Source organism: Equus asinus, chromosome 8, assembly GCF_041296235.1.
Source record: "Equus asinus isolate D_3611 breed Donkey chromosome 8, EquAss-T2T_v2, whole genome shotgun sequence".
NCBI lineage: Eukaryota > Metazoa > Chordata > Mammalia > Perissodactyla > Equidae > Equus > Equus asinus.
In genome coordinates, this window is record NC_091797.1 from 189,784 (window position 1) to 212,017 (window position 22,234).

Genomic DNA, 22,234 nt, shown 5'->3' on the forward strand with positions numbered 1-22,234 from the left:
AATAACCTTCTGATATTAAATGCTCATTGCAGCCCATAACCATCTCTGCTTTTGGGGCACACAGTCATCTTATCCCACCCCTTCTTTCTCTCTCTTCCTCTGTCATCCACCAGGTCTTACAGAAGTGAGTTGTTCCAGTTTATAGTTCATTCGGAGAGTTCTGAGACTGTCAAGTCTGATATTTTTGGACTGAGTGGGTCAAAGTGGATGTAAACGAGCCCAACTTTCAACCAGATGTGATTTGAGTGCACAGTGCTATAGTTTAGCCGTAATAGAAAGTGTAAGAGCTTCAAAGCCTCAGAATAATTCAGACTAAAATATCTTGGGGTCTTTTTCCATTTTAAAATGAATTGAGCAATTCTGTGTGGTTGAGGATTGACAGCATAATGAGATCAGAGCAAACTGCAGAATTTCTCATCAGGTAACTGCGTTAGTGGCAGAACTCAGTGCTGGCTGTCGGTTGGAAGAGCATGAAGGAGCCTCTGTTTTCTTACGAGGTGCTATATTCCCAGAGTTCTTGGCCAATTATACTTAGCTACTCCCTAATTGCAGTTACTGGAAAATGCTCTCTATCCTGCAACTTTTAGCAATATAATGAAAGAATTCATGGATATTGACTCTTCATATAATTTATTTCCATAGATAAACATAAAACCACGTCCAAGTATTGCCCTCTATTTACGATGTACTGTAACACAGGACATTCTATGTAATGGCAATGCTGAATCTTCCCGTGTAGTCCCAAGGACTGACTACAGTGAGAATGGTGGGCAAAGGGCTCAGCGATCTTTGAAACTTTCACACGGCACAGTAACTCTCTCTTTCCCAGATGGAACTTTTCGTGGGATAAAATGCACAGCATAAATATTACAGACAGTTTTTATGTTACATAAACTTTATGTACATTTTTGCTCATATGTTTCACTTACCAGAATCAAGAGGCAACTTGAGGCCAACTTTGTGTGCTCAGGGATTGTGGAAAACACTGACAAAATCAAGCAACCAAAGACAAGGAGAAAACTGTAAAACAACAAAAAAGAAAAATCTGATAAGAAACTGGCCTTATCATGACAGACTTAATTTCTTATTTCTATGAATAAAGCCCAGACCCATTTGAATTGGCATCAGTTAGGACATGAAAACCCTGAAAGGGACCAGCCATTTTGAATATCAAAATACAATATGACATGCAGTGCAAATGGGGCTGCTTTGTGACTTTATTGATGAAGAGAAGGTTGTGTGTGTGTGTGTGAGTTGCATGCTGTATTTACATGTCTGCAGCTAGGAATCTGTGATCCCCCATAAACTCATTTCCCAAGCAGAGATCCTGAGACAGGCCCAGAAAGTGCGTTTGCTCTGCTGGCCCAGAGTGCGCGCTGCCACAGCTGTCCTTCAGAGAGGCAGTGCTGGTGAGCCATCAGGTGCTCTAAGTGGCTGTTACTAAGCCACTGCCCATTTCCAGTCTGATGTTGCTCATGGACTGGCACCTGCCGTTCCTTTCTAAGAAGAACAGAGCAGGGAGGGAGTGCTTCCTCTGCTACCAGGTACCTTCCATTTCCTCACAACCGTGGAGAAATGACCCTCAGCTCTGTCCACTCACACTGCAACTGCAGACGTCAGGAGCAGCATTTTCTACCAATCAGTCTGCAGACATTTTTATCTCTAGAAATGCGGAACTTGGGGATCTCGAGGGGGATCTGCATTCTCAAGGAAAATGTCTAATCAAAAGGGCAGGCTCTGGTTTAAAGTTGAAGTTACTTATCCTGAAATATAAGATTTTAAAAAACCCACAATATCTGAGCTACTTGCTTTAGGCCATATTTTTTTACTTTTACTCATCTCTGGGAAGCTTTTAAAATAATTTGCCTTAAAATGTCTGTTTCCAGGTTCTTTAGTATGGCAGTGGAGTTAGTCCTGCTTCCTTTCAGCTTGCCCTGACAATCTTACAAGTCTTTCCGCCACACTTCACTGGGAGCTCCCAAGGGCCTATAGCCAGGGACTGGCAAATTATGGCCTGGGGAACAAATCTGGCCCTTAAAGCCCGTTTTTATAAATAAAGTTTTACTGGCACACAGCCACTCCCTTTGTTTATGTTATTGTCTGTGGCTGCTTTTGCACCACAACTGCAGAACTGAGTAGTTGTGATGGAAACAGCGTGGTGCACAAGAGTAAAATATTTACTCTCTGGCCCTTTAGAGAAAAACTTTGCCAATCCCCAACTGATACCATGGATTCCCTGTTTCTTTATGTCTATCCCAATACAGAACCGAGTAGAAATTCATAATTGCTCACGTTGTGTATGCTGATAATAATTACTAACGTTCACAAAGTTTCCTGTAAGCTGGACACTGTGCTAAGCCCCTTTCACGCGTGATCCACATTATCCTCATAAATTTATGGAGTAGAAATATCATTATCGCAATTTTACAGATATGTAAACTGAGAATTAAGAAGATTTTGTGGCTTATCCAAGGCAGCCAAGCAGGAAGGGCGTCAGGCACTGTCTGCTCAAGCACAGCACTGCTGACTTCACAGGCGTGGGCGAGAACAGCGGTGACACTCTCAGCTCAGTAGGGCTCTGGGTCACTTCTCCACCTCTTCAAACTGAGAGAGGAGTATGGTCATTCCAAGTAGAAGAAGTCTCCACGGGAACCGAGTCCACCAGGGAAGAGTGCCCAGTGCACGCGTCAACAACTACCCAGCACACTTGCGTCTGATGATCCAAGATACTTTGGATTACACTTTAAATTGACCCTAACAGCCTGGATACTGTAAATTAGAAATCAAATTCCAGCGCACCTGTATGACCCCCAAACTACTAATGAGAAAGAGAAATTCAGGGGTCACTAGGGCAGTGGGAGGACAACGTGGCATCAAGTAAACACAGTACAGGTCTCCGTCTGGAGCGCAGCTGGTCTCCAGACACGATCCCACAATTACCAGAAAACATTAGGAAGAGCAAGCAGGGGATTATCTGATCACCAAGCCATTTTCTTCCTCTAGAGCATCCCAACTGCAGCTTCGTGGTCTCCATAGTTTACTCAGAACAAGTCTACAGCATGAGTCCTTGTGTTGGTTCCTTTATCATTACTGTTTGGTGTCATTTAATCTTTCTCCTTCACGTCACTACTTCACCCATTTTCTTCCCTGAGCTGATCTTACCCTCCTTTCTAACAAGAGCAGCTCTGTCCTAGAATTCTGTTACTGCTGTAGATCCTGTCTGAAGGTGGAAGCCAAAGCCGCTCCCACTTCTGCCTGCGGGGCTGTGGACCAACAAATCCACTCGCTAACGCATTAACTCCTTCCTTCCTGCAGCCATTCACCCATTTATCCAACGGGCAAATATTGATTAAGTATGTAATACCAGGCTGAGCCATGCGGATATGACAATAAACAAGAGTCTTCTCTTTTTTTGCTTTCACAGAGTTTAAGGTCTGTTGAAGCATACGGAGTAGTAAACAGATACAAACAGAAAATTAAAACTCTGAGTGATGATTTCAAAGATTGGGAAGACACACGGGTGACAGCACACAGGAGAGGAGAGTCAGGCAGCACTGGCTGCTTAATTTGTGGAGTCAAGCGCAAAGTGAAAATGTGGGGTCTTTGTTAAGAAATTATTAATAATTTCATGAGGGTCACAGCAGAGCCTGACACCAAGTGTGGCCCCCTTCTAAGGGTGGGGTTCCCAGGCTGAATGCCCAAAAAGCCAGATTTGGGATTAGGGAAGATTCCTCTATCAAGCGCCGACCAAACGGAGCCCAACAGGAGTGAGTTAGCACAGCGGCTGGGATGGCTGGGGAGAATGAATACGCTAGTCCATGGGACTGTGCAGCGGAAGGCCAAGCACAAACAGTATCACTGGAATGCACTAATCAACCAAAAATTAGAGGTGATGAGCACCCACTATCAAGCTTATCACGCGGCCATACAGGAAAAGTGGAGGGCAAGTTATTCCTGCAAACTCATTTTCTGCATAGGAATCATTTCAGTTCAACTGAAAATGTGCTGGGAAGCTGGTGTAAAGACCTGCCCTGAGCACCGCCCAAGGGGCAGGGATAAGCTAAAGCAGTCCCTCCCTCAAGGAAGTTAAGACCTCGTGAGGTGGTGACTTGACAGCACTGGGTCATGGTGAACAGCAGAGGCAGACAGTGCTAGGAAAAGTGCTACAGAGGCCGAAAGCAGGGAGGGCTTCTATTCAGTTGGGATGGTGGAAGCACATCAAGAACGTCTTCAAAAAGGGGTGTTGCTTGAGATGATCTTTGAAGAAAGGGTAGGGTTCCAACAAGAGAAGTGTCTGGAGAACCACATTTCAGAAGGAGGGGAAAATGTGAGAAGGCAGCAAGCCAAAAAACAAAGGAGGTAAAATACTTGCTCCCTGTTTCATAGAACAAAAAGTCACTGAGTTTGACTGTAGCACAGGCTGAGACAGACGGCTGAATTGGGGGTCTGGGGCCATGACAGGGAGAGGCTTGTCCCCAGGGTCTGTATTTAGTTCAGGAGACAGTTGGAGCCATTGATATTTTTTAACGGGGATCTAATATCTTTGGAGTTGCCCTCTGGGAAAGTCAAGTTGGTAGCAGCGTGCATCAGGATGTACCTGAGCAGCTGAGAAGCAGGGGGGGTGTAACTGGTGGTCCAGGTTTGGTTGTAAACTAACTGGTAGGAATGAGAGAGAACAGAGAGCAGCCTGGAGGGACGCTGTGAACACGGGAGCTCTCTGACTCCATCACCGTTAGACTGGCGAGTGGGGCTGGGGAAGGGGTGTGGTGGCTGAAAAGTGTGAGATTTCCATGGTTATTGGTCATGCTATGAACAAGTTAGGAGGAGAAAAGTCAAGAAAGTCAGGAGGAGAAACTGATATTGAGGAGAAGAGGACAAGTCCAGTTTTAGACATCCACTTGGAATGGCAGATGTAAAGCTTGGGCACAAAGTTTCATTGGAGATATGAAAGTACTTTTTTCCAGAGGAAGTGAATATATGGAACATGTTATCCTGAGGAGAGTGCAGACTAAGCACATAAGATTTTGGTAAATAAGAATAAAGAATGTTTGAGGAATATTTCCTGATCTTGGAGAATGACATCATGGAGAACGATGAACACATTCTACTATGAATTGGCTGTTGGTAGCGTTGCCAGAGACAGACTCTCTGGCTGGAGACAGCACTGAACTGACGCAGGATGACCCTCTGAAGTACCAGAGTTCAGACCCTAGGCTTGTTGGCAGTGACCTGCTGGGGACTGAGGTGGCTCTGCTGACATCATTGCTTCTGAGGATCCCACTCATATGTGTACACACTGATGACGGATCACTACCCCACTCCGCCTCTCTCCCAGTTGAATAAAAATGGGAGAAGTGGCAAGAGTCCTTGGACGCAGGGTTTCTGAGCTCCCCAGGGTCTGTGGACAGGATTTAGGAGGCAGGGAATGTGGATGGAAAAATTACATCTTTATTTGTCACTAACCATGACCACGAACCATGTGACATTCACAGTACTTTTGACCTTGTCGCTCTTAGACATGACAGATGTTTTTCTATCCTATTTCTCAGTTGTAGATGAAACCGAAATTGTTCCATCTTGAATGTTGATTTTGCTCATCACTGTTTCGAGATTATAGTAGCTCCTAGACCCACTGCTGGGGGTTTTTTATGCATTAATAAAGAAGCTTCTGTATCACTATATCAAAAACATGTTTATTATTTTAATAATGGCATTTCAATATAATTTTTTCTTTTGTAAGCACATTTATTGTATGCATTTAAAAACATTATTCTTAGGAATGGTTCATAGTCTTTGCCAGACTACAAAAAGTCCGTGGCACACTAGAAAGTTCAGATGCCTGTGGTGGGAGATTAAGAAGGCAGGGGCTGGGAGCTGGAAAATGGCCCATTTTGGGAGGGGTCGCCAACTTACTCAGGTAAGTTTTAAGATCAGTTTGAAAAAATACGGATATTTTTTTCTTTTACACATTAATCCTGAGATACCATAAGATCTGTATTCCTTCAGAATTATTCTGTAATAGCTACTGGCCTTATTTTGCCTGAAACAATCATTTATAGTTTGTTTCTGAGGAAATTCACTTTGATGCAGGCCTTTTGTACAAATCTTCTTTAGAAGGTGCTGGTTATTGTAGGAGCAGTAGAAGAGCACTCACAATGAAAATATGATCAGATCAAAGGCCTCCACATTTGTTCAAGAAAACTACCGTCAACTTTTCCTGTGGGTTAATTAAGAATCAATTTGTCAGATTTAACTTCATAAGAAGCTTTACTTGGAAATATCACGGTGCTTGTGGAACAGATGACGTCCCACTTCCAAATCTTGTGCTTCAAGTATGGGTGCATTCAGCAAGAATTAAAATGCCGTGAAAATGAATCAACCAGAACGTCTCTGCAGATGCTTCAACAAACGAGTCATAGCAGGTTGCACAGCGTCATTCACACAAACACACAACCCTGGCCACTCACGGGAGATTACGAGGAATGAGATGGAGGAACGAGGAAAGGAGCTGGTGTTTAAAGTAGACACTCAATGAGCTGAGCTCAGCAGAGCAGGCAGACTCGCAGCACAGGCTTTGTGGACACAAACAACCACACATTCCCACGTAGAAGGTGCCACCTGCAAGTATCTGGGGGACCATAATCTTCCCATGGCATAACTGTGCATGTAAGTCAAATCTTAAGAAAGTTTTGGGGAAGGGAGATCTTAAATGTCTTAAATAGAATGGAATCATGGGATTAAAATAAATGCTAATAGAAAGTAGGTATAGATTTTTTTTTCCTGAGGAAGATCTGCCCTGAGCTAACATCTGCTTCCAATCTTCCTCTGTTTTGTATGTGAGCTGCCACCACAGCATGGCCACTGACAGACGAGTTGTGTAGCTTTGTACCAAACCGAACTGGGCTGCTGAAGCGGAGCTCGCTGAACTTAACCACTAGGCCACCTGGGCTGGCCCTAGATTTCATTTTTAAGAAAATAACTCTTCAGAAATAACTTCCAAAGGAAATTCAACCCTGCCTCTGACTTTTCACTAATTTTTTAAGTATTGCTTTGATAAAATGTGTGTTTCAGTACGTTTGATGGGAGACCTCATGAGTGCATCATGAATTATGATGAATGGAGTACACAGGCTGGCATTGATGACTGTAGATGACCCACTGGCTGACACAGCTCTTGCCTGGAGAATGTGCCATCTAATGAAATCAAAACCCCGTCATCAGAGGAATGGCTGGAGCCCATGTTTTCCTTCCAGCATCCTAAATTTACTTTTCTTTCTAAACTTGGCACTTTGCCTAATGTCCTGTCTGCATAATTTTTCCATAAGAGAAGGGCATTTTTCACATGAAATCTATCGACAGCACACCCCTGCTTCTATTGCAAAGCAATAAATATTAAATACAACATTTTTTGTGTCTTTAAAGGTGATTTGGAATTTTTGATTTAGAAACACTGCATGATTCTACTTTTCACATGCAATGAGTCCTAAATATTAATACTCTAATAAATAAATACTATCACTGTACTCTCCATGAAGTTGCAAAAATAGGATCATCAGGTAACAGTTTTAGAATTTTAAATACTGCGTTGCACACGTGTGGTGTACGAGGAATTGGAGAATCTGGGAAATAGTGGTTTCCGTGTGCACACTGTGTTTCTATAGAGGACTAAGACTAGTGCAAAGGAGCGAGAACAAGGCAGGAGAACTCGTAAGCACTCAGGGGTCTCTGAGAACCCTGGACTCTGTCAGAACACAGACGGAGGCATGCTCAGCCTGACCCTCTCCTCAGGAGCAGAGCGTCCCCGCGACCAGAGCCCGTGGAGCTCCCTCTGGAGACAAGGGGCCTTTCTGAAGCACTGCTGATGGAAGGGGTGTGGCTGCTCTGCTGGCAGAAGCCCCCCAGTCAGGGCCTTTACTCACGGGCCTCGTGCAGGCTCCAAGCGCTGAGGACCTGTGCTCGCTCCTCTGAATGTCTGTCTGCAGAGACTCAAGGCTGCTCTTCTCGTGACTTCTCCAACCGTCTGCGCTCTAGGAACACCCGGCCCAGCCCTTTACCTGCTCTGCACGTGAAACAACTGCAGACCTGAGCTCTCCTGGCCGCCGTTCTCGGGGACACCCAGTCGCTTCCTGCCTCCCTCATAGCCTTACTCAGGCCCGTCATCTTCCCGCCACCTAAGCGAAGGATTTAGTATCGAGCCATCAACATGAAACATCTGCACTGTCGATTCTTGCCAGGGAACTCAAACTCGAACTTCCCACTGCCCAGCTGTTAGAAAAGTTTGGTTTCACAAATTCTGTCCGGAAGATACGCGTTGGCTTGTGCTCCAGCCACGCTGCAGGGCTGGAGCCTGAGTGCTGACGGGTGCTCCCACCTGTTACCTCCTTCCTCTCATAACTACTTTCACTAAACTGTGTTTGTCTTTCTGCTGTTTCCTTGAGGAGTAACAAATATTCAACCCATTTACTATACTTTAAGAGTTTCTCTGTACTTCACGTTATATTTGCTCAATGAAGATTCATGTGAGAAAAATCTGGCAACACAACGGCAAATTGATGGCCATTTGTAACGAGTTTGTGTTGCTGAGTCTAGATTTATGTTATAAGGCATCAAGGTATTTGTGGATGAAATTGAAGAACTTTTATCAATAAACTTTAATAAGTCTTGAAAAATGCAATAGGTGCCAAATGACTAGAGAGAGGAAAATATTCTGGATGTCAAAAAAGAGTAAAGTAGGGGACCCTGGACTCTGTGTATTGATAAACTCAATTATAACTCCTAGAAATATTCCAGATAGAATATTAAGCAAATGATTTCTAATAAGTTTAAAAGAGCAACTACAATTACTAGAAACCAACGCACATTCCCCAAGAGCAAGAAGCGCTGTGCTCATTTCCATTTCCACAGGTCTGCCGCCTGCTGTGTCAGGGGATCCCTGGATCAAAAGTCTCGATTTCAGCAAAGCCCTGGCAGTGCTTTCTAATATCCTTGAGGAGAAGAAGGAGAAGTTCAGGCAGGATTGTACGACTCTTGGGAGGATGTGTATCTGGTGAGAAGTCTCTGGAGACCACCCACAGATTTTTTTAAAAGGATTGTAACCTCCCTGAGGAGTGGCCTCCAACGGGAAAGTTCAGACATCTCAGATGTTGCCCCATCTCCGGGAACCTCTCCCAGGTCTGAGTTCCGGGAAGACACTCGCTCAGTCTGCAAGGAATTGGACAGATTGTGGCCTATTGAAATAAACTGAAAATCTCTATTTTTTGATAGCAGTCCAAAAGCACATTTTTCATCCTAGTCAATGGTGTGGGCAGCCGATGCCTGAATGGAGTGGCTGGGAATGGCCTGCTGAACAGAACAAGGCAACAGAACACTATTTCTTTCTTTTTTTTTTTTTTTCTTAGGAAGATTAGCCCCGACCTAATTACTGCCAAGCTTCCTCTTTTTGCTGAGGAAGACTCTCCCTGTGCTAACATCCATGCCCCTCTTCCTCTTCTTTATACATGGGACGCCTACCACAGCATGGCTTTTGCCAAGCAGTGCCATGTCTGCACCTGGGATCCGAACAGGCGAGCCCCAGGCAGCCAAGAAGTGGAACATGAGAACTTAACCGCTGTGCCACTGCACAGGCTCCAGAACACTATTTCTTAAAGGGCCTGAGGTCTGCAATTCAGAAACCCATCGGTCAGGTTCTCGCCTCTGCAAACTCTGTCACTGTGTCCTCTCCAGGAAACATAAATGAGATTGAAGATCAGTGTACACTGTTCAGAGACAACGAATTTAAAATACAAAACAGGGACAGTCTTTCTTACTGTCATAGATTCAATGTAGCAACAGGAGTATTGTATTTCATATTTTATACTCTTGTTACCTTGTTATATTTTCCTCTGAGCAAACAGCAGTATGTGGAATTCTTATTTGTCTGTTTATTTTGGTCTCTGCTAGGACGTAAGCTCCGTGAGGACAGGAGCCTTGACTCTCATATTTTCCACTTTATTACCAGTAATCAGAATCAGCCCTGATGCAGGTACTAATAAACTTATTTATTCACGCAACATGTGTCCCTCAAGACCTGCGTGTACGAGGCAGTGCTCCAGGTGCTGGGGGTACAGCAGTGAAAAGAACAGACAAAAATCCCAGCCCCGTGGCTGAGTGGTTAGGTTCAAGCACTCCACTTCAGCCGCTCAGGGTTTTGCTAGTTCAGATCCTGGGCACAGACATGGCACCGCTCATGAGATCTTGCTGAGGCGACGTCCCACATCCCACAACCAGAGGTACTCACAACGAGAATCTATGAATATGTACTGGGGGGCTTTGGGAAGAAGAAGAAGGAAACATAAAAAAGAAGATTGAAAGCAGTTGTTAGCTCAGGGCCAATCTTTAAAAATATCCCTGCCCTCACAGAGCTTACCTCCTAGGAGGAGAGCTGGGTCATACACAATGTAAATAAATAAAATGGGCACAGTGTTACAGTGTGATGACTGCTGAGGAGGAGGAATCCCTGTGCATAGCCGAGAAGGAGGGCGGGATGCAGACGCTGGGGCATCTGGGGGTTTGGAGACAGCGCTAGGGAAGGTCTTACTGAAAAGGTGACATTCTTGAATTTCAGAAGCACAATCCCGCCACCCAGCAGGCCACAGCAATGGTGCCTTGGAGCTCAGCTGCAGGGCCTTTGCCCGGCTCCCTGAGGGTTGCTGTCAGGTGCCAGTTCCTGGTATCAGACTTGTGGTTCCTCTCTCTTGCTGTCACACCCAGACTCCTTTGTCTGGTTTTTAAGATCCCCACCAGAACATCAGTCCCTCCATTCCTCCAGAGACCCTCTGGGTAGGCCGCCCCCCTCCATTCTCTGCACAGCATCATGCTGTAATATAATCATGTGCTATAATAACGGGCTACCTCCTTCTGTGCTACCTTCCTGCCTGCAGCCACAGCCAGCAAGTCACATATTGTCTGGTCCCCAAGCTCCTGCTCTCTGCCCTATTAGCCTCCTTTCCACATCCCTCTTAGCCTCTCCCCTAGAGCTGTTTTAAGGATTGAGAGAGTTCAAAGTCAGAATTTGTATTTTATCATAACAAATAAATACATAAATACCAAATTGACTTAAAAATGCCAACTGAGTTCTACATTGACAGGTAATTGCTACATAATTTAACATTTTGATTAACATAGATAACAATTACAACAAAGAATGTAAGTGACTTATCAGCTAAAATCTCCACTCGTAAAGTAAGACATTTGAAAAGGTAAAACAAGAAAAGATTCCCAGCAAGGTCTGAGACGCTCAGTAACGTGACTGTGTCTAAGCAAACCCACGTGCATGCAGACAAGGGAACAGCTGGGCCTGAACTGTGTGGCTTCTCAAGGTTGGCAGTCATGGATCTTCCTGACACTCAGCAGCTTTGGGAGCTGGACCTCACAGACTTCTTCCTCGTCACACTAGTTTCTGGGAAGCAACGGGGGCTGCCCTAAATGAAAGGGGGGTAGCGTTGTGAAGCATGTCAGGATGTGGGAATAAGCCTCTGCTGAATTGACCAGACTGAGGGATTCATCATTAAAATGACCAGTAAGGGCTGTGGACCTAGGCTGCCGGGCTCACCAACAGTCCCCAACTGAGAGAGTGGCCACCTCAGAGGAATGTGCTGACCACAGCCACGAAGGAAACAAAAGCCATTCCTAAAGCATGAGGGAGAGATGACCTCTGTAAAATGCAGGTGAGTGCTCCTCTTAAAGTCATCTTTTCAAGAGATAATTTTGGTGCTGACACCATGGAAAATAATCCAGCCTAATAGTTTTGATAATATTAACCTCGCCCACTCTTTCCTCTTCAATAAGACATCTGGATGGACTAGTGGCCAGTCAGCCCAGGCTCATGGACCGAATCTTCAAGCATGTTTCCAAGGGCCTATTTACGCACGAAAGCTATGGCAAAGGTTGAAAACATACAGCAAAAGACGTCTGACAACTGTTTTCTGGCCTGAATCATTTTTCCATAAAAAAGGTTATAAATTTCTTAGGCAAATAATCACTTAATCATTGCAATTTTCTTTGAATATATGATAATAACCATTATTATCTGAAAAAGAAAAATATAAATTCTAAAGTGCATTTATTTAAATATTATTAATAGGAACAAAGTAAGAGGGGATACAAAGAGGCTTAAAGTTATTTTCCCTGGAAACAAGCAGCTGTTTTAAAGTTTATATTTGATAATGAAAAATTATAAATTTGGTTCCTTTCAACTGACTAGACCTGTATGATCCACTTGCTTTAAAAGTAGGTTTCCCTGGAAAGACTTCTTGAGCGCGTTCCAGTTCTCGGGACATTGGGAACAGCAGGGGGCCCAAGCCCGGCCTCCCTGCCTCCATGCCTGGTCTCCCTGATCCGCTCTGTTTGCAGCCAGAGGAAAGAGCCATAAACCGACACAGAAGCGTGAGACTCTGTGTCCTCTCCAGCCTCCCCACACTCTCCTCCTCATCCCCTGTCCATGGACCTCTTATTACTCCTCCAAACAAGCCTGGCTCTCTCGCTTCAAACACGCTGTCCCATCGGGGTGGGACATTCTGCCTCTCTCCCCCATTGGCCATCCCTCCATTTGACTTGAAGGTCCCTTCCTCCAGGACGCTTTCCTGGATGTCCAAGTGTGGGGAGCCATACGTCCCATGAATTCCCAGAGAGCTTCCGTGTTTCTCTCCACAGCACTGACCAAGCGGCCCTGCAAAGCCTGTGGCTGAGTCAGCATCTTCCTCCACACGCAAAGGCTCTGTGAAGGTGGGGACTGAGTGGTGAAGTGTTTCTCCCCAGCTTCCAGCCTAGTACCTGACACAGGCTGAGGGCCTAACCAGGGTGGACGAGTGACCTTACGGATAGAAGTGGAGTGCAGTGGGGAAGGGGGGCTGCTCATGAGAGGAATGGGGTCACTTCTGATGCAGTGAGAGTCCTAAAGCCCTCACAGCATGAAAACTTGGAACAAAACCAGCCAGGTCACGCTTGGGGGCTACGGATTGGGGATCGCTCCTGATCGTCCCTCCTCTGTTTGGCTTACAGAAATAAAGTGCTAAACTGACAGCAGAAAACACAATCTTCCTGAGTAGTCAAAGTCTCTTGGCAGTGGACTTTATGAAGTGGTACAACATCAGGAAAAGATAAAACCAGCAGACTGATGTCTCCAGAGAGTAATAACCACAGACTCCAAGACAACCACACAGGCAGGTACCTCCCCGAGGGACGTGGGAGATGTGTGTTTCTCAGGATCGGCCTATGACGGCGCATGTTGCTCTTGGTGACCCTGGTGGGAAGGACACTGGAGGCCAGCATCGCGGGGTGTGGAAGAACTGAAGTATTTTATGGACAAGCAAGGTTGGCAAGCGGTGGACAGATGCTAGACAGCACGTACTTCCTGCCTCCAAAAATGTGTTTGGTGCCAGCTTTAAAAACTGTAGACACTCCTCTGGGTTCTAGTAAAGAAATAAAAGGGTCTGCTTCCTCTTGCTGTGGCTAGACAGACATCAAGAATTTTATTTTTATGACCCAAACAATGAAGTTAGTGATTCTATGTAGATATAAACAAAACAGACAAAAAAAAGAGAGACAAAAAGTGGCTGTATATCTACTATACTATCACTCTGTTCATGGAGAATTATAGAGATCTTTACTTAAATTTGTTATTGTTTCAGGTGCATAGTTGAAACTAAAACATATTAAGTGCTGACGGAAAATGTAAAAGCCAAAAGTGCTAACAGTATAGATGTTTTCCCTAAATGCTGAGTATTCATGGGCACCCACCCTTCTATCTTAAAATGGAAACATAATTCAATTTTCTCTTCAGTATGAAAAAAATTATGTACAGTACTGGATGCTTTTTGGCTCTTTAAATATAAAAATAACCAGTGGACAGAGATGGGTTCGAGAAGCAGTACAAGATCCTGAACTCACCTCCTCCCATGGACGCAAATCTGCAGCTGCGTATGGAACAATTCCCTCTGAAAAGAACGTGAGAACTGCTGAACGCCTGCTTCACAGCCAAAGATGAAGGGGCCACGCTAAGATGGGTAAGAGAGGCAAAGACTCCGTGTCATCAAAGACCCCTCCTGTGCAGTGACCCACAGCCAGGAGGAATGTCAGAAAAAAACAAAATCAGAAACAAAGCTTCTCTCTGAGGAGCAAAGGATTTGTACCCCAACCAGGCCCCCAACCCTGGGGTCCTGCACCAGAAGGATTAGCCACAAAAATGTCTGGCTTTGAAAACCAGTGTGCCTACATCCAGGAGAAACGTAGGTCTGTAGGGGATGAAGCTTCCACCTTTAAAGGGCTCATGTGCAGATGCAGTCGTCCCAAGACCCAGAGAAAAAAGCAGCAGTTTGAAAAGAGCCTCAACCATATGTGCAGGAGATTCACTTGCTAATCTTAAAGCTGCTGCCAGAGGGGTAGAAGTCAGCTGGGACTCTCTGGGTATGGAATGCTGGTGGATGCCATTTTTACGGGTTCCCTATGCCTTGCTGGTGCTGACACTGGCAGGTGCCATTTTTGCATTCTCACTCCAAATGCTAACCATGGCAGGCGAGCAGCCTGTCCCTCACCTAAGTGCCTCTCACGTGGCCCTTCCAGAGCCAATAGCATAGGCGGCCCACACAAGGGATGCCCCTTGAGCACCAGGCTCAGGTCACCAAGAGGAATTGTGTTTCTGGGTCCCATGGGTCTGAAAGAATTGAAGAGGCAGTTGGAGAGAGAACCATATACTGGGCAAGGTTAAATGATATGCTTCATCTCCTACACAGGGCACTCCTTCAAGACAGGGAGAGAGAACTGTTTCACTGATACAAGGAACAAACACAGCCAAGCAAAATGAGGAAGCAAAGAAACACGTTCCAAATGAAAGAACCAGATAAACCCCAGGAAAAAACCTTAGCAAAATTGAAGTAAGTAATTTACTTGATAAAGAGTTCAAAGTAATGGTCATGAAGACACTCACTGAACTTGGGAGAAGAATGGATAAACACAGTGAGGACCCCAACAAAGTGACAGAAAACATGATAAAGTTACAAACAGAGCTCACAGAGCTGAAGAACACAATAACCAAACTGGAAAATAAACTAGAAGGAATCAACAGCTGATTAGATAGTGCACAAGAATGGAGCAGCAACCTGGAAAACACGGTAGTGGAAATCACCCAATGAAACAGCAAAAAGAAAAAAGAATTTAAAAAATGAAGATAGCCTAAGGAATCCCTATGATAACATGGAGCATACCAATATTCACATTATAGGGGTCCCAGAAGGAGAAGAGAGAGAAAAACGGCCAGAAAACCTATTTGAAGAATTAATGGCTGAAAACTTCCCCAATCTGGCAAAGGAAACAGACATCAAGGTCCAGGAGGCACAGTGAGTCCCAATCAAGAAGGACCTAGAGACCCACACCAAGACACATTATAATTAAAATGTCAAGAGCCAGGCTTGATGGCCTAGTGATTAAAGTTTGGCGCTGTCACTGCTTTGGCAGCCCTGTTTGTTTCCTGGCCATGGAACCACATTGCCTATCTATCAGTTGCCATGCTGCAGCAGGGGCTCACATAGAAGAACTAGAAGGACTTACAACTGAAACATACAACCATGTGCTGGGGCTTTGGGGAGGACAAAAAAAGAAATTAATTTCTCCTTAAAAAAGAAGTCTAAAGTTAAAGAGAGAATCTTAAAAGTAACCAAAGAAATCAACAAGTTGCCTACAAGGGAACTCCCATAGACTATCAGTGGACTTTTCAGCAGAAACTTTGCAGCCGGAAGGGAGTGGCATGATATATTCAAAGTGCTGAAAGCAAAAAACCTACAACCAAGAATTCTCTACCAGACAAATTTACCCTTCAGAATTGAAGGAGAGATAAAGAGTTTCCCAGACAAGCTAAAGCTAAGGGAGTTTCCCACCACTAAACGGGCTTTACGAGAAATGTTAAGGGAACTTCTTTAAATGGAAAAGAAAAAGCCATAACTAGAAATAAGAAAATATATGAAAGAAAAAAAATCTCACCTGTAAATACAAACATATAGTAAAGGCAGTGGATCAATCACTTATAAAGCTGGTGTGAAGGTTAAAAGACAAAGGTAGTAAAATCATCTATATCTACAATAACTAGTTAAGGGATGCACAAAATAAAAAAATTTAAAAATTTAAAATATGATGTCAAAAACATAAAACATGGCAGGGAGGGTAAAAATGTAGTGCTTTTAGAATGCACTTGAACTGAAGTGACCATCAACTTAGAATAGACTGTCATATACAGAGATTGTCATATATGAACCTCATGGTAACCACACACCAAAAACCTATAATAGATAAACAAAAATAAAGAGAAAGGAATACAAACAACACCAAAGAAAGCCACCAAATCACAAAGGAAGAGAGCAAGGGAAGAAGAAAGGAACAGAGAAGAACTACTAAAACAACCAGAAAACAATCAACAAATTGGCAATAGGGACATACCCATCAATAATTACTTTAAACATAAATGGACTAAATGCTCTAATTGAAAGACAAAGTATAACTGAATGGATTAAAAAAACAAGACTCAGATATAATGCTGCCCGAAAGAGATTCACTTCAGATCTAAAAATAGTCACCAACTGAAAGTGAAGAGATGGAAAAAGATATTCCGTGCAAATAGAAATGCAAAGACAGCTGGGGTAATAATATTTAAATCAGACAAACTAGACTTTAAAACAAAAACTGAAGCAAGAGACAAAGAAGAGCATTATATAAGGATAAAGGGGTCAATCCAAGAAGACATAACATTTTAAAATATTTATGCAGCCAACGTAGGAATACCTAAATATGTAAGTAAATATTAACAGACTTAAAGGGAGAAATTGATAATAATACAATAGTAGTAGAGGAGTTTAACACCCCACTCACATCAATGGATAGATCATCCAGACAGAAAAAGAGTTAGGCAACATTGGCCTTAAATGACACATTAGACCAGCTGGACTTAGTAGATATATACAGAACATTCCATCCCAAAACAGCAGAATATGCATTCTTTTCAAGCACACATGGAACATTCTCCAAGGTAGACCATATGTTAGGCCTCAAAACCAGTCTCAATAAATTTAAGACTGAAATCATACCAAGTATCTTTTCTGACCACAATGGTATGAATCCAGAAATCAATCACAAGAAGAAAACTGGAAAAAACACAAACATATGGAGGCTAAACAACATGCTCCTAAACAACCAATGGGTCAACAAATATATCAAAGAGGAAATAAAAAAATACCTTGAGACAAATGAAAATGGATACACACATTCCCCAATCGATGGGACACAGCAAAAGGGGCTCTAAGAGGGAAGCTCATTGTGATGCAGGCCTAGCTCAGGAAACAAGAAAAATCTCAGTCTAGTCTTACACCTGGAGGAACTCTAAAAAGGAGAAAAAAACAAAGCCCAAAGTTAGGAGAAGGAAGGAAATAAAAAGTAACTAAAGAACAAATCGATGCAGGCAAAGCGATGTCATATACTTTGAAAGTTTTTGGCTGAACCAAATTCAATACTGTTTTTTGATTGACGGAACTAAGAGAAAAGTAGTTTCCTGTCTTTACTATTCGTACTTTGTCATTCGTATTAGATAAAATGAGAATCAGCTGGTCAGAAGAGCATTTGATCTTTGTCTTCTCTGTTTAATATTGTTTGGTGGAAAACCATAATTGAGAGAAAAGCAGTAAGAAATCAACCAAGTACTATTATATGTAATGGGTGCCAGGTAAGTTTTCCATCGCTGTAAAATTTAAAGAACTTGAAAAGTTTTCCAAGCATTTCTTTTTGCCATGAATCTTTGAGAAACAGAAAGTAATATAATGTTCTCGAATTTCAAAATGATTTTCCATAAAAATTCAGTCTTTTAAAGGATTTCTACAAAACACCCTCCAATAAAAAAGCAAATGCTTTAATGTGCATACATACATATATACTTTTAAAATGCAATTGAGAATAACTCTCCAACATTCTTCCAATGCTTGAAATCCATGGCATCTCCAAAGAGTAGAGTGGACCCCAAGGTTTTAATATTTCCTTTCCCTTGAATAAAATTAAAAAATTTGATACATGGATTTTCTTTTTACCAACTAAAAAATTTACAATCCCATCAATATGATATGACTGTGATAATCAGTAATCTATGACCAATAAACTATTAACTGAGGACCACATGCTGTTGAAAGTGGAACAACTGCCTGTAACTCTGCATCAGTGACTGAATGAATGGGGGTCCTTTTCTTCTGTTTCCCGGGATGCTTCCTCTCCAGTTCCAGATAGTGAGCTAGTGAGCCAGGGCGATTGGGGGGAGCTAGCATTGGATTAGGCATTAGAAAGGTTGGATTTCTGTTTACCTTCACTGTTTCCCAGCTCAGAACCTGTGGTGGCTAATTTTATGTGTCGACATGACTGGCCATGGGGTACCCACATGAAATACTGAATCCAAGTGTGTCTGTGAGGGTGTTTCCAGAGGAAATTAGCATCTGAATTGGTGGACTCAGCAAGTTGCCCTCCCCAGTGTGGATGGGCATCATGCAATCTATTGAGGCCCGAATAGAACAGAAAGTGGAAGATGGAGGCATTCACCCCTTTCCTGTCTCACTGCTTGAGCTGGGACCTCTCATCTCATCGTCTCCTGTCCCTGGGCTGGGGATTACACATCAGCTACCCCAGCTCTCAGGCCTCGGGACTGGATTATAGCTCTGACTTCCCAGCTTGCAGATAGCAGATTGGGGGATTTTTCAGCTTTCATAATTGCCTGTGCCAATTCTTCATCATCATAAATATTCTTATATATGTACCAGATATATATATATATCTCCTGTTGGTTCTGTTTCTCTGGAGAACTCTAGCTAATATAGAGAATACAGAACTCTTCTCCAAATCCCTCATCTCCTCTGAGCTTTGGTCTCCGCATTTGTGAATGAGAAGTTAATACCTGGAGTGAGTAGGCAGGATTTGATACTATGTGTATGATGAAATGAAAGCATTATACAAATGCATCATATTCTTGTGAGAGGATTAGGAAGTCCTTGAGAGTGGACCTTTGTCTTACTTCTTTGAATTTAATTTAAGAAAATTCATTGAACACCTACTAGGTGCTAGTATTTCCCCCTAGGGCCTTAGATGAAGGAGCAGCTCAATAGTTACTCACTGACTTGTATTAAGTCAATGTTTATTTAAGCACAAATATCTGTTTATTCACCAGTGAGTACAAAATGCAGGTCCTTACTAGACTGTGTCTATTTCTATGTTAGATTTCTGAAAGGAGGAATCTGAACACAGATTCTGGCACGACAGCTTGCCTTCAGACTGATGGGTGACGGTTGCAGAGGAGGATGCTGGGACAAGTGTTATGATGCTCAGAGACTTTCTATATTGGTAGCTAGGAAGGCAGTACAGCCTGTGATGCCATGGAAAAGCTGTGACAAATAATTGTTCTTTTTTCCACTAAAAAAGGTCTGTCACCAAGCTCGTTAGATCCTACTTAGCTCTTCCTATAAAGTCTAATTCTCCTCAGCTGGGTAATTAATTTGGCATTACTGAAACTGCATGTGGAGAATGCCCACTGCCATTTTCTATTTTCAGATCATTGTGTTGATATGGTATACAGGTGCACACGTAATGCACACTGTGGTAATGAAGCTATTGAACAGTCGCATCAAGGTTTACATACTTAATCCATGGAAGCTGGTGGTTGTTTTGATCTGTAGTCATAGAGGGGGTAATGGAAAATGAAATATAAGGGACAAAATAGAAATAAGCATGTTTGAACTTGGGGGAAATATTTTCTTGACAGGGTTTGTCCCAGAGCCAGCTTCTATTCAGAGCTTTAGAAATTCTGCCAGCAATTCAGTAGTTACATCAGACATGAGAGGATGACATCCATACAGACTCCCTCAGGCACTGGAAGTTCTGGATCCTCTAGAAGGTCTTGGACAAGACCAACAGTAAGAGAAATAGGAACAGATAATAGAGAAAGACCAAGAATAGTTGACTAATTCTGTGTCTGTGATACTGAATTCAACACAGGGATTTCCTTTGACCTTTTAGGTCTGAGGTCTGAGAATCTGCCAACCAAGAAATGGATTAGCGTATAAGGGCTGATGTAAGTAATCAGCCTGTCCAGGAAGGGTTAGGAGACAAGAAAAGACAGGATAGAAGGACGTGAAAGTGGAGGCAGCCAGAAGAGGGGAATTCTGACCCAAATTGGGAATGTGACAGGAGTCAGAATACCCCCTCATCACAATTGGCAACCTGTCTACTCAAGAGAGGTGGTCTACACTCCAGCAAGTACGGGAAACTATTCAGTTGAACCACATGAAATTGCCATTGGATTTCAGCAACAATCGAATTTCAGCCATTTTACGTGTCCACTCTTACATGTGATCCCTGTTTCATGCTCATACTTTGCTGCACATACATGTGTATACATTTATATATGTTCAACACAAAAACCCATATATATATTTTTCTCAGATTCAAAAAATTCCCTTAACAATAATTTATTAGGGAGATGAAAAAAATGGATTTCTAAGCTGACAACAATGTTTATAAAATATTTCCTCTGTCTAGAGGGTTTTCGGTTCAGTCATTTTCAAACTTGGTTATATTTTCAGATAAAAATCATATCTTGTGTTTTAGGCATAAATACCTTACTAAACATTAATAAATAGCTGAATTTGCTATTTCTAAAATAAAATACACTTTAAAAAATGCATTAAAAAAGAGTAACCAAAAAGTTCTTACAGAAGCCAAACTACAGTTAGGAGAGAAGGCAGCTGTCTCGGCGTCCTCCTCCTTTCACTAGTTCAGGTATAAATCCATCACATGCTGATCAGGTGACCAGCCAAAAGGGAAGCTTCGTAAGAGACCACATGGCTTGTTCTCACCCCTGAAGTCAGCCACCCCGGAGAGATGAATAAACAACCGGTGCAGCCCACGTTTACTACACAGGCTGACCTTGGCATTTCTACTTGATTTTGGCCCAGATATTGTACTCACACACCTGTTTGTAGATATTACACTCACACACACACATAACTTAAAATTATGGAAGTAAAGATCTAGACACATTCTTAGTTAATCTGACAGGTAAACCTGAATGAGTTTTAGGAAAATATCATCTAATTATAAGAATAAGCCATAATATTATAAAAAAAGCTATTGTAAAAACCAGCACACAAATAGTACAGAACTGTGTAACTTAGGAAGTCTAAGCCCCTGGCAATTTCCGTCTGCACCTTTGCCCAACCCCCTGGCGAGTACTCAAGGCCGATAATTTGGGAGATATAACACAAGCTTCCCTTTCTGCACCTGAGGTTCTGCTTTTTTCCAACTACACTTTATTTCTTTAAAAGTTCATCCTCTTCTGAGCTTCTTTTCCTCGCCAGCCTGTGTCTTAATGATCTTTCTCTTCTCCCCTGTCAGTGCTTTCAGTCTGCACTCAAACCTTAAAAATAAAGTCTTATCTGGTGCTCTAATTCAGAATTTTCCTATTTTCCAAACAACACCAGTATCCTGAGAGATTTTCATACCTTTGACTCAAAAGCACATTTCTCTGTCAAATACATTGAGGGGCGCTGGATTCAATGGGAGTAACTGGGTTTTTCTATCTCAGGGCTTCAGAGACACCTTCGACATCTAATGTGAATGGTGACATCCCAGGGGAAGCTTCTAGTACATCCTCTTTCTAACGTGGATCAAGGACACCATTCTCATCCATCCTCTTATTGATATCTTAAGAGACACTTGTATTTCCTAGAACCTGGTGTGGCAAACATTGCATTCTTGAAAGCAGGGAGAATGTCCTTTATCTTTTTGAATCCCTTGTATGCATAGCATAGTTCTGAAAACATCAAAGTACTCAATAATTATTTGTTGATTGCTTCCAATAGTTGAAGGAAAATGAGAAGGAATGAAAAATAGATTGAAAGATAAACATGTGCCAAAGTCTCTCACCATTCATTTTTCTCATTGACTTATTTATCCTTAATTACAAAAAGGGATGGCGTTAGTTTTAGATACATATCTTTAAATCACATAATTACATAATTGCCTTTCACTATGCTGAGCAAAGTCCATCACAGAGGAAGGGTACAGGGACTGGTTATCAAATCACTGAGAGAACTTGAAAAACTTATTAACTAAAACTTTTACAGAGCAAGAAATGTTTTTCTATTCTAAAGAGGGTTATAAAAAAGGAGGAAATAAAACCCTACCAT

At 42.7% G+C, this 22,234-nt stretch overlaps 1 protein-coding gene across 12 annotated transcripts in view; it reads right to left on the reverse strand.

Annotated features, from left to right (window-relative positions):
- Positions 1–22,234, reverse strand: part of KCNQ5 (potassium voltage-gated channel subfamily Q member 5) — a 481,904-nt gene that overhangs the window by 170,903 nt on the left and 288,767 nt on the right. For all 12 annotated transcript variants that reach the window (XM_044776992.2, XM_044776991.2, XM_044776989.2 and 9 more), the window contains one exon: positions 930–1,020. In XM_044776992.2, the coding sequence (XP_044632927.2) occupies positions 930–1,020 (91 nt within the window). The remainder of the gene's footprint in view (positions 1–929; positions 1,021–22,234) is intronic.